General features: G+C 38.0%; 1 protein-coding gene across 4 annotated transcripts in view; it reads right to left on the bottom strand.

Annotated features, from left to right (window-relative positions):
* Window positions 1-13,728, bottom strand: part of PRKAA2 (protein kinase AMP-activated catalytic subunit alpha 2) — a 66,244-nt gene that overhangs the window by 27,096 nt on the left and 25,420 nt on the right. For 2 of the 4 annotated variants that reach the window (XM_036842281.1, XM_036842290.1), the window contains one exon: window positions 6,073-6,214. The exons of the other annotated variants lie outside the window; for them this stretch is intronic. In XM_036842281.1, coding sequence (XP_036698176.1) covers window positions 6,073-6,214 — 142 coding nt within the window. The remainder of the gene's footprint in view (window positions 1-6,072; window positions 6,215-13,728) is intronic. 4 annotated transcript variants of the gene reach the window in all.

Below are 13,728 nucleotides of genomic sequence, written 5' to 3'. Positions count from 1 at the left end.
TTGAATGAATGGATCAACAAGCTAACACTCTGGCCTTATTTTCCTCCATATCCCTATACATACTCTGTGCATGAGACAAACCAGACTGTTTGTTCCCACCACACCATGTTCTTTACACTTTCATTCTTTTGCTTTGCTGTCCTCCTAGAATCATCAGGACCTTGTTCACATTTACTTCCTTATATATGCAGTAAGTAATCACTGAACACCTAGTGCTGTACTAGGTGCTGGAGAGATAAAGATGGTATTGGACATCTCCACTTGGATATCTAATGGGATTCTCAACTTAGGACAGCCAAAGCAGACCACTAATGTTCACCTGTACCCCAATATGGTTCTCCTCCATTCTTCGTATCTCAGAACATGGTATCATGATCAACACCTAGTTTTTCAAGCCAAAACCCAAAATCCCAGTTGCTCAGGCAAAAAAAAAAGTGGGGGGAGGGTTCTCACTCCCTTTCTTTTCCTCAGTAATTTATTAGTTTTACCTCCAAAATATACATTGAATTGACAGATTTACCTCCAGCTAGACCAGTGTTGTCAGATACAACTTTCTGCAATGATGGCAATATTTTATATCTTCTCTGTCTAATATGATAGCCACTAGTCACATGTGGCTATTAAGCACTTGAAATGTGGATAGTGTGACCAGATAACCAAAATTTTTAATTCATTTAATTTAAATTTATGTCACATATGGCTAGTGGCTACTGTATTGGACAGCACAAATCTATACCACCTCTTGGCTAAAGCCACCATTCATCTGTCAGCTGGACCATAGCAACAGCTTCCTAACTGGTCTCTCTGCTTCCACTTCTGCCTCTGTTTCCGTTCCACACTATGGTCATATCATGTCACTCCCCCAGCTCTCTGAAAGCTTCCTATTTTGAACAGAATCCAAAATCAGCAAGGTCTTCAAGATTCTATGATATGTGGTCCATGTCTACTCTTTGACCTCATGAACTACCTCTCTTTCCGTCATTCACTCCACTCCAGACATTATAGCAATCTTCTTTTTCCTATAATACTCGAACATTGTTTCAACCTCAGCAACTCTGAGGTTGCTGGTCCCCTTGCTTTAAAAACACTCTGAGGCTTCCCTGGTGGCGCAGTGGTTAAGAACCTGCCTGCCAATGCAGGGGACACGGGTTCGAGCCCTGGTCTGGGAAGATCCCACATGCCGCGGAGCAACTAGGCCCGTGAGCCACAACTACTGAGCCTGCGCGTCTGGAGCCTGTGCTCCGCAACAAGAGAGGCCACAACAGTGAGAGGCCCGCGCACCGCGATGAAGAGTGGCCCCCACTTGCCGCAACTAGAGAAAGCCCTCGCACAGAAACGAAGACCCAACACAGCCAAAAATAAATAAATAAATAAATAAATAATAAAAATAAAGGAATTCCTTAAAAAAAAAACAACAAAAAAACACTCTGTCCCCAGATTTTCAAATGGCTAGATCTTTATCATCCTTTAGGTCTTAGCTCAAACCTTACCTCTCAGTGAAGCTTTCCTAACAACCCAATCTAAATTAGCACCTCCTCTTTCCTCGTCACACCCTAGGACAGCACCCTGTTTCACTCTCCTCATAGCACTTATCAGTGCCTAAAATAGTCTGGTTAATTTGTTTACTTACTATCGAGAACTGCTAGATACCCCTAGAACATAAACTCCACAAGGGCAGAGATGCTGTCTTTTACCACTGTACCCCCAATGCCTTACAACAGTACCTATCAGATACTAGGTGCCCAATAAAAATTTGCTGAATAAAAGAAACAACAAACATAGCTTCTGCTCCTAAAGAATTCAGTCTCATGGCGATACTAATAAGAAAATGACCAATTACAATATAATGCCCAGGACTTTGGAAAAGCTGAAATTCTGGGTGCTCCAGGACCGAGACGATGAAACCTAACCCAGTGTTAGGACTAGGGCAAAGTAGTTTTTCTAGAGGTAGTTGCGTTTAAAAGCTGATATTTAAAGGACAAGCTGGAATTGGAAGCCTAGAGGAAGGGAGATATAGGTAAAATTTTCCAAGAAGAAGCAACAGTTGAAATATAGCAAGCAAGAGAAGATGGTGGCCTGACAATAAGAGCAGAGAGAAATGAACAGATTTAGGGGACACTCAAGATTAAGAGTGGCAGAACTTAATGATCAATTATATGTAAGGGGCGAGGGAAGAGGAATTAAATATGATGCCCAAGTTTTAGGCTTAGGAAGCTGTGTGAATGGTATTCTCATTCACGCACAAAAATATGTATATATGGGAGAAAAAGTTCAACTTAGTTTCAGATGACTCTGTGACTCCAGAATGGAAACACCCAATAAACAGTTCAATAAATGTGTTCAGAATTCAGAAGCAATATAGATTTGTAAATTTTTAAGATAGAGATTACAAATGACACCGTGGTAGTAGATAAGGTCATCCAAAAAGGGTTCACTAAGATTACTGTAGCTCAGAATGCTGAAATACATCAATATCTAATGGTCAGGCAGATAACAAGGGACCCATAAAAGAAAGTCTCAAGAAGAGGCAAGAATGTAAAAAGAAAATCAGAAGACTGTGGTGCCATGGAAACCTAGAGACTACAACATTTCAAGGTGGTAGTGATGAATAATGTTAAAAGCTGTCCGTAGGTCGGATAAGATAGACATTTTTAAAAGTTGGCAGGCAAAACCATCTCTACCAAATTAGAAAGTATTGATCCTTTGACCAGTTAAAATGAAGTTTCCCTAAGAACCATGGGGGAATGAAAAACAAGGACAAAAGTCATTTCAACAAATTCTAGTTCATGGGAAAGTTTGGAGTTTCCTTTCAATCCTGTTTATTCCTTTTAATTTTCTCCCAGAGGGGTTTTTTTAATTGGAATTAATAAAGAAATTGTGCAATATATAACCTTCATTCTTAGTATTTAGTTTTCAAACTTTCTTGCTTACTCTAGAAGCCCATTCTGTAGCAAGGAAACTATTCTTGGCAGTTAGTCCAAGACTGCAGAGAGAAAACAAAACCAGTAAAAGGATCAGGTCTCTCTCCCTGTTTAAATCACTAACACTGTTAGAGGCTATGTCAATAAGCTTGTTGTGTAGCAAGAATACATGGGTGCCTTTTTAAAAAAAATTCAGATCCACAATAAAAGAGGATATGTGGCAGAATGGATAAGCTCAAGGCTGGAAGCCAGAAGCTTTAAACACTAAATTCACCTCTGCCAATTACCTTCTGACCAACACTGAGAACATTCTGTAACTCCTTCACAAAACAGCAAATAATTAAATAATTCTAAAACAGAATGATATAAGTAATCAAACCAAAATCAAACAATTATAAGTAATTATAGAAATGGAAGAAAGAAAACACTAGTAGTTACAACATCAAACATAAGCTTCTAAATCCTCATGACAACTGCAACTGCTTATTGACAAAATCTGATTTGTGTTTATAGGAACAGAACAGGAACTAGAACTCATACCCTAAATGGACAAAGTTTCCCTGGGATCTTTCAGGGTTGGCATTCTAAAAGTGATGAAGTCAGGAAACAAGGAAAATACAGAGATCTCTCCCTTCTCCATTCTCACTTTGGCATATGACATTTTTAGTCTGGTTTCCCAGTTTTCTCCTCTTATAGGACGTGACCACTCAGTAAGGAAGAGCAAAGAGACTTAGCTTAGAAGTCATTCAGTAACTAGAATAAAGTCATTACTAACATGGAGCTGAAGTCAGACATGAGCTGTTTCAGTTAACTGAAAATCATTCGGAATGATGAGAGGACTGGAATCAGCTTGCAGGCTGCCCATTCCTGCTTCTGGGCCAATGCACATCTAGTAGCAGGCACTGTAACAGTGAGAACACATTTAATCCTCAAACAGCACCATGGGGTATCCCCATTTTAAAGTTAAGGAAACAAAGAATACGAGAGTGAGTAACTGAACTCATAGGTGATATTTTAATTCCTATGATAATCTTTAAAAACCTGTATATACATATTCTGGATTATCTAGAATACAGGTCCTAGATGACAACCTCATAATCAAGTACTGCCATACAATTTCAGGGGCCTCATTTCCTGTTTACGTTTATGATCAAGTGAACTTCAAATGAAGATCAAATGATACTGAAGTTTACTGTTAGAATGAAGTTTTCATCATAGTGATGTGAGAACGGAGTCATCACAGGTCACCCAATGGCACACCAAACCCAAGAAAAGCATTCTTTGAACAGTCGGTGACATATTCATGCTGTTGGTAAGATACACTGAGTGGGACCCTCATTTAACATACTAATTTGCAATGGTCCTCTAGCAATAAATGTATCTAGTTACAAAAATACTATAAATACTAGAAATATATAAATGCGTGTTCCAAATCCCAGCAATAACTGGATCAGCCATTCAGTTAAGGATTTCAAGAATGCTACTGTATTGGTTTCCTATTGTTGCCATATTTAGAACCTAGTGCTTAAAACAACACAAATGTATTCTGTATTATCTTACATAGGGGTAAGAAGTCTGATAGGGTAGAAGTCTGACACATGCCTCACTGGGCTAAAATCAAGACATAGCAGGCCTGCATTGCCTTCCGGAGGCTCTAAAAGAAATCCATTTCTTTGTGTTTTCCAACTTTTAGAGACCATCTGCAATCCTTGGCTCATGGCCCCCTTCCTCCATCTTCAAAGCCAGGCACAGCCAGTTGAGTCCTTCTCACATCCCATCACTCTGACCTTGCTTCCATCCTCAAATCTCTCCCTCTGGCTTATGATCCCCTCTTCCACTTCTAAGGACCATTGTATTACACTCGGACCACCCAGATAACCCAGGAAAATCTCCCTATTTTTGTCAGCTGATTAGCAACCTTAAATCCATCTATAACCTTGGACTTCTCCTTTGCCATGTAATATAACATACTCACTGGGCATTAGGACATCTTGGGACTGGGGGGCACTATTCCCTACCACAGTTACTACGCAGCCTTGTTATTAGGTAAACAACATACCTCTAGAGGGTTATCAAGTTGTTCCCCATCAATGCTGACATCTAAAGATTACTCACTAACAAAGTTTAGGCTAAATATAACCTCTGACTATAATGACCTAGCAAACGAAGCCTCAAAGATATTAATACTACTGCTTGTCATTTCAGTTTTCTCAGTACTGGAGTAGAAATTAACAGCATGGCATTTGAAATCAGATATGAACTCAACTACTAGCTCTGCAACTTACTAGCTATTTAACCTTGGACAAGTTGCTGATCCTCTTTAGATATGCGATTTTCTTATCCATAAAATGAGGATAATAATACTCCTTATATGCTTATTGTGAGAATGAAGTGAAATTATGTATGTAAAATGCTCAATACAGTTTCTAGCCATTATCAGGTAGTCAATAAAATTAATATTTATTTTATTAAACTCTATCCAAGCTTTAAGATAAAAGTAAAGACAGTTTTCAGTGTTTAGCATATTACATTTTCGCAATAAATATTAAACACAACTTCAAATGATGTAAAGGAACACTGCTGCACACTTAATGTCTAAATTTTCTATGGATCTAGTTGATTTTAAATTATTATTTATCTTTCAATTTAATTACGTAGTTTATTTATTAAACTCTTAATTTACTTATCTTCTAAATTTGTAACTTGTCTTATCCAAAAAGAAAAAAATTCATTTGCCTTCCTAAGGGCTTTACGATCAGTAATTAAAGTAATGATTGCAGTTTGGCAAATAATATTCAATACTATGGCAGATAATCTTTAATAGTAACTTTCTACCTTTTCCATAAAGAAAATATCTTGGTATGTTAATTAAAAGTGACTAGAAAATAATTATAAAAGAAATCTAGAGATAGCAAAATACTAAATGACCTTCAACATGAATATTAGCGATGATCCAATTTACAATTAGACTTTTAATTCTAAACCAGAAGTATGCAAAAAAGGAGTGATGAGGTTAAATGAATTAACACTTGCTAAATATAAATATGAAAAAATTGTATATTTATAAAAGTTTAACTAAAAATAAATAATTATTAAATATAATATTTCAAGACAGTTTCTCTTTTATATTATCAAGTGCAAAAATACTTACAGTTTGATAATATGAGGATGACGAAAGAGTTTTAGATTTTGAATTTCTCGTTTTATTTTTCCAACAACATCTAAACTGCGAATCTTCTGTCTGTTTAAAATTTTAACTGCCACCTTATGGCCTGTTAATTGATGTTCTCCAACTAGAGAAAAGAAAAAGGAAAATAACCTTGCTGTCATAGCAACATAATTATTTATTCATGCTTCCTTCCACTGTAACCCCAAACTTCTTTACTCATATATGCCTCTTTGATATCATTTATTGCATAGAACAGAAGATATCTCTTTTCATGTCTGTCTCTTCTATTGGAGTATGCACTCCTTGAGGACAGAAACTATATCTTAGTCTCCTCTGTATCCTCAACACCTAGCACAGAGATGTTAATTAAATCTTTGTGGAAAGGATGACTGAATTCCATATTCTTACCTAAAAGTATAATCAAATTTGAAACATCTTTTGGATAGAATAGAATAGAATTTACTATGTTTTGTTAATCTCTTTCTTTCTCCTCTTCTGGTTAATCCAGTCATTGTATTATTGAAGAATAAATAATTGCTATAATAAACTAAAACTCATAACTAGTTTCAAAACTATTTCATCAGAAAATCCACATGTAACCCTTTTTTTTGCCTTTTCTGTAAAGCTTTCCCATTTTCTCCCTATTTGATGGAATCTCTACTTCTTTCAAACCCTCACAGTGTATTTATAAAGCTCATGTGTCATTCATCATTTTGAGGCTATTATATATATTTGTATTTTTGAAAAATCATATGACATGAGCTATTAGCTCTTACCCTCCTTGAATAAGACAGTCAGTATTCATCTGAATCTCCTAGGAAGTATATAAGCACAGTATTTTGTACATACTGGATGCATCACACTTCCTGATTTCAAACTATATTTCAAAGTTATAGTAATCAAAACAGCATAGTACTGGCATAAAACCAGACATAGAGATTAATTGAATAGAATAAAGAGCCCATAAACAAACTCATGCATATAAGGTCAATTAATTTATGACAAAAGAATCAAGAATATACAATGGGGAAAAGATACTCTCTCCAATAAATGGTGTTGGGAAAATTGGATAGCCACATACAAAAGAATGAAAGTAGACCCCTATCTCACACGGTACATAAAAATCAACTCAAAATGGATTAAAGACTTAAATATAAAACTTCTAGAAGGGGGTAAGCTCCTTGACATTAGTCTTAGCAATGATTTTTTGGGACTTGACAACAAAAGCAAAGGCAACAAAAGCAAATAAAAACAAGTGGGACTAAATCAAACTAAAAAGCTTCTGCACAGCAAAAGAAAACATCAACAAAATGAAAAGGCAACCTACTGAATGGAAGAAAATATTTGCAAATTATATACCTGATAAAGGGTTAATACCCAAAATATATACATTACTTAACAACTTAATAGCAAAAAACCAAACAATCTGATTTTAAAAATGGACAGAGAAACTGAATAAACCTCTTGCCAAAGAAGGTATACAAATGGCCAAGTACACAAAATCATCAGGTAATCATCACTAACCATCAGGTAGATGCAAATCAAAACCACCACCACAATGAGCTATCACCTCACACCCATCAGAATGGCTGTCATTAAAACTGAAAAGATAACAAGTGTTGGTGAAGATGTGGAGAAAGGGGAACCCTTGTGCACTGTTGATGGGAATGTACATTGATGTAACCACTATGTAAAACAGTGTGGAGGTTCCTCAAAAAATAAAAAATAGAACTACCATATGATCCAGCAATCCCACTTCTGGATACTTAAAAGGAAATAAAAACAGGATATCAAAGAAATATCTACACTGGCATGTTCATTGCAGCATTATTCACAAAAGCAAAGATATGGAAACTACCTCAGTGTCCATGAACATATGAATGAATGAATAAAGACGATGTGGTGTGCATATTCCCTCTTTCTCTCTCTCTCTCTCTCACGTACACACACACACACACACAGTGCAATATATTATTAGGTCATGAGAAAGAAAGAAATCCTATTTTCAACATGGATGGACCTTGAGGGTATTATGCTAAGTGAAATAAGCCAGATAAAGAAATACTACATGAGATCCAGTTATATGTGGGATATCAAAGAAAAAAAGTCAAACTCATAGAAACAGAGAGTAGAAAAGTGGTTGCTAGGAGCTGGGGGATGAGGGAAATAAGAAGAAGTGGGTAAAAGGGCACAAACTTTCAGTTCTAAGATGAATAAGATATGAGGATCTAATGTAAAACATCACCATGATGAACACTTTAAATATCTTATAATTTTGTCAATTATACCCCAATAAAGCTGAATCTTTAAGTTTTTTTCAAATCACTGCTTCGTCTATGATATCTGAAGAAATAACACACTCATTTATCTTTATAAAAAAAATTTCTTTATGAAGAAATTTTTCCTCGTGAAGCAATGGCAAACAAATGGCATTGATGGAATTGGGGGAGGATCAAGATGGCAAAGGAGTAGGACAGGGAGCTCACCTTCTCCCACAAAAACATTAAAAGCACATCTACAAGTGGAATGATTCATACAGAAAATCTACTGAACACTGGCAGAGACCTCAGACTTTCGCAAGGGCAAGAAAACCTCTATGTAACCATATAGGACAAAGGAAAAAGATAAAGAAAGGAAATGGGACAGGGCCTGAACCCCAGGAAGGGAGCTGTGAAGGAAGAAAGGTTTATGCACCTTGGGGAGTACCCTCACCAGTGTGGAGATCAGCCTGGATGGAGGGGGAGCTTTGGAGCCTAGGAGGAGACTGCAACAACCGGTTTGTGGAAGGCAAAATGGAGAGTAACGAGCACAGAAGGTTGTCACTGCCACCCTGTGCTCCCCAGCCTTAGACGCTTGCCTGTCAGTGTGGGTGGGGGCTGGGTGCTGAAGCTCAGCTTTCAGAGGTCAGACCCAGGAAGAGGACCAGGGTTGGATGTGCAGAGACAGCCTAAAGAGGCTGGACTGTGGCAACTGAGGGGGTACTCAGAAGAAACCAGAGCCCACTGGAGAGGCAAGGTGCCATTATTTGGGGGTGCACGAGGAGAGAGGTGGGAACACCATAAGAGCTTCCTTCCCTGTGAGCTCTCCCAGGCAAGAGGACACCGCCTACAGGAACTCTGGGGGCGGGCACAAGTTGTCACTACCATCCTGGGCTCCAGAGGAGTGCTGTCCCAGGAGTGCATGGGTAGTAGCCACCCTCAGGAGACTGGTGAGCAGGTGCCAAGCTCTGTCCTGGGAGCGCAGGAATGGCAGCTGCCCCTAGCAGACCCGCAAGCAGGCAACAAGTCCTGCCCCCGCTCTCCCCAGAGTGTGCAAGGGCCACTGCACCTGCATATGCTGTATCAAGGGGATAACAGCCAACACACGCTGAGGAAAGAGACAGCCAGAATCCAAAATAAGAGCAGCCCCTCAATCCCGGAAAAGATGGTAGAGAAGAAGAACTTGAGCTCACTTCCTCTCATGAAAACACCAAAATCACAACTTACTGCTGAACAACCATTGACAAAAGACTGTAATCTACCAAAAAAGATACTTCACATTCAAAGACAAAGAAAGAGCCACAACAAAACTGTAGGAGGGGTGCTTTCATGACATAATCAAATCCCATACCCCTGTGTAGATGACCCACAAACTAGAAAATACCTATATTGAAGAGGTTCTCCCACAAGAGTGAAAATCTTGAGCCCCCGTCAGGCTCCCCAGCCTGAGGGTCTGGCATCAGAAGGAGGAACTCCCAGACCATCTGGCTTTGAAGGCCAGTGGGGCTTGAGTGCAGGAGCTCCACAGGACTGTGGGAAACATAGACTCCACTCCTGGAGGGCTCACACAGGCTTCACATACACAGGGACCCAGCAGAAAGCAGTAACTCAATAGGAGCCAGGGCTGGACCTACCTATAAGTCTTGGAGGGTCTCCTGGGGAGTCAGGGGTTGGCTGTGGTTCACTGTGGAGGCAAGGACATTGGTGGCATAGGCCCCAGAGAATATTGATCAGTGTGAGTTCTCCCAGAGGTCGCCATTTTGGTATCAAGACCTGGCCCTACCCAACAGCCTACAGGCTTCACTGCTAGAATGCTCAGGCCAAATAACCAGCAGGATAGGAACACAGCCCCACCCATCAGCAGACAGGCCGATAACACCATACTGAGCTCACAGCCATCTCTAAACACATCCCTTGACAAGGCCCTACCCACCAGAGGGACAAGACCTAGCTCCACCCACCCATGGGCAGGAACCAGTCCCTCCCACCAAGAAGCCTGCATAAGCCCAAGGACCAACCTCATCCACCAGGGAACAGACAGCAGAAGCAAGAGGAGCTACAACCCTGCAGCCTGTGGAACAGAAACCACAATCACACAAAGTGAGACAAAATGAGACAGCAGAGAAAAATGTTCCAGACAAAGGAACAAGATAAAAACCCACAAGAACAACTAAATGAAGTGGAAATAGGCAACCTACCTGAAAAAGAATTTAGAGTAATGATAGTAAAGATGATCCAAGATCTCAGAAAAATAATGGAGGCACAGATCGAGAAGATACAAAAGATGTTTAACAAAGAGCTAGAAGGTTTAAAGAACAAAGAAACAGAGATGAACAATACAATAACTTGAATGAAAACTACACTAGAAGAAATCAATAGCAGAATAATCAAGGCAGAAGAACGAATAAGTGAGCTGGAAGACAGAAAGGTAGAAATCACTGCCGCAGAACAGAATAAAGAAAAAATAATGAAACCAAGAAGAAATAGAAAATGAAAAGAAATGAGGACAAATCAAGCCTTGGCAAATTTAAGAAATGAGACAGAGGTCTAAGAGACCTCTGGGACAATATTAAACGCACTAACATTCACATTATAGGGGTCCCAGAAGGAGAAGAGAGAGAGAAAGGGCCTGAGAAAATATTTGAAGACATTATAGCTGAAAACTACTCTAACATGAGAAAGGAAACACTCACTCAAGTCCAGGAAGTGAAGACAGTCCCATACAAGATGCTAAGACACATATTAATCAAACTGACAAAAATTAAACCCAAAAAAAAAATTTTAAAGCAACAAGGGAAAAGCAACAAACAACATACTAGTAAATCCTCATAAAGTTATCAGCTGATTTTTCAGAAGAAACCTGGCAGGCCACAAGGGAATGGGCATGATATATTCAAAGTGAAAGGGAAGAACCTACAACCAAGAATACTCTACCAGCAAGGTTCTCAATCAGATTTGACAGAGAAATCAAAATCTTTACAGACAAGCAAATGCTAAGAGAATTCAATACCACCAAACCAGCATTAAACAAACCCTAGGAACTTCTCTAGGCAGAAAAGAAAAGGCCTCAGCTAGAAACAAGAAAATTACAAATCACAAAGCTCATCAGTAAAGGCAAACACAAAGCAAAGGTAGGAAATCACCCACACACAAATATGATATCAAAACCAGCAATTGTGAGAAGAGTACAAACACAGGATATTGAAAATGCACTGGAAATTAAGAGACCAACAACTCAAAACAATCTTGTACATATATAGACTGCTATATCAAAACCTCATGGGAACCACAAACCAAAAATCTAAAATAGATACACATACAAAAAAGAAAAAGCAAACCAAACATAGCACAAAAGATAGACATCAAATCATAAGGGAAGAGAACAAAAAAGGAAGGGAAGAAAAAACACCTTCAAAAACAAAGCCAAATCAATTAACAAAATGGCAATAAGAACATACATATTGATAATTACCTTAAATTTAAATGGATTAAATGCTTAAACCAAAAGACAGACTGGCTGAATGGACACAAAAATAAGACCCAAATATATGCTGTTTATAAGAGACCCACTTCAGATCTAGGCACACATACAGACTGAAAGTGAGGGGATGGAAAAAGATACTCCATGCAAGTGGAAATAAAAAGAAAGCTGGAGTAGCAATACTCGTATTAGACAAAATAGACTTTAAAATAAAGACTGTTACAAGAGACAAGGAAGGACACTACATAATGACCAAGGGATCAATACAAAAAGATATAACAATTGTGAATATATATGCACCCCACATTGGAGCACCTCAATATATAAGGCAAATGCTAACAGCCATAAAAGGAGAAATCAACAGTAACACAATAATAATGGGGTACCCCACTTTCATCAATGGACAGATCATCCAGACAGAAAATCAATAGGAAACACAGGCCTTAGGTGACACATTAGACCAGATGAACTTAATTGATATTTATAGAACATTCCATTCAAAAGCAACAGAACACACTTTCTTCTCCAGTGCACATGGAACATTCTCCAGGATAGATCACATCTTTGGCCACAAATCAAGCCTTGGCAAATTTAAGAAAATTAAAGTCATATCAAGCATCTTTTCTGACCACAACACTATGAGATTAGAAATCAATTACAGGGGAAAAAGAACTGTAAAAAACAGACACATGGAGGCTAAACAACATGTTACTAAACATGTTGGATTAATACCAATGGATTACTGAAGAAATCAAAGAGGAAATTAAAAACAATACCTAGAGACAAATGACAACAAAAACACCACAATACAAAACCTATGAGACACAGCAAAAGCAGTTCTAAGAGAGAAGTTTAGAACAACACAATCTTACCTCAGGAAACAAGAAAAATCTCAAATAAACATCCTAACCTTACACCTAAAGCAACTAGAGAAAGAAGAATAAACAAAATCCAAAGCTAGTAGAAGGAAAGAAATCATAAATATCAGAGAATAAATGAAATAGAGACCAAGAAAACAACAGAAAAGATCAATGAGATAAACCTGGTTTTTCAAAAAGATAAACAAAATTGACAAATCTTTAGCCAGACTCATCAAGAAAAAAAGATACCGGGCTCAAATCAATAAAATTAGAAATGAAAAAGGAGAAGTTACAACGGACACCACAGAAATACAAAGGATCATAAGAGACTACTACAACTATAGGCCAGTAAAATGGACAACCTAGAAGAAATGGACAAATTCTTAGAAATACAAAACCTTCCAAAACTGAACCAAGAAGAAATAGAAAATATGAACACACCAATCACAAATACTGAAATCAAAACTGTGATTAAAAAACTTCAAACAAACAAAAGTCCAGGACCAGATGACTTCACAGGTGAATTCTATCAAACATTTAGAAAAGAGTTAACACCTATTCTTCTGAAACTCTTCCAAACAATTGCAGAAGAAGGAACACTCCCAAGCTCATTCTATGAGGCCACCATCACCCTGATACAAAACCAGACAAAGATATCACAAAAAAAGAAAATTACATGCCAATATCACTAATGAACATACATGCAAAAGTCCTCAAAAAACTACTATCAAACCAAATCCAACAATACATTAAAAGGATCATACATGATCATCAAGTGGGATTTATCCCAGGGATGCAAGAAATCTTCAGTATCTGCAAATCAATCACTGTGATACACCACATTAACAAACTGAAGAATAAAAACCATATGATCATCACAATAGATGCAGAAAAAGCTTTTGACAAAATTCAACACCCATTTATGATAAAAACTCTCCAGAAAGTGGGCACAGAGGGAAATTACCTCAACATAATAAAGGCCATATATGACAAACCCACAACTAACATCATTCTCAATGGTGAAAAACTGAAAGCATTC

This window comes from Balaenoptera musculus, chromosome 1 (assembly GCF_009873245.2).
Source record: "Balaenoptera musculus isolate JJ_BM4_2016_0621 chromosome 1, mBalMus1.pri.v3, whole genome shotgun sequence".
Classification (NCBI taxonomy): Eukaryota; Metazoa; Chordata; class Mammalia; order Artiodactyla; family Balaenopteridae; genus Balaenoptera; species Balaenoptera musculus.
This window is presented reverse-complemented; position numbering and strand designations above follow the sequence as displayed.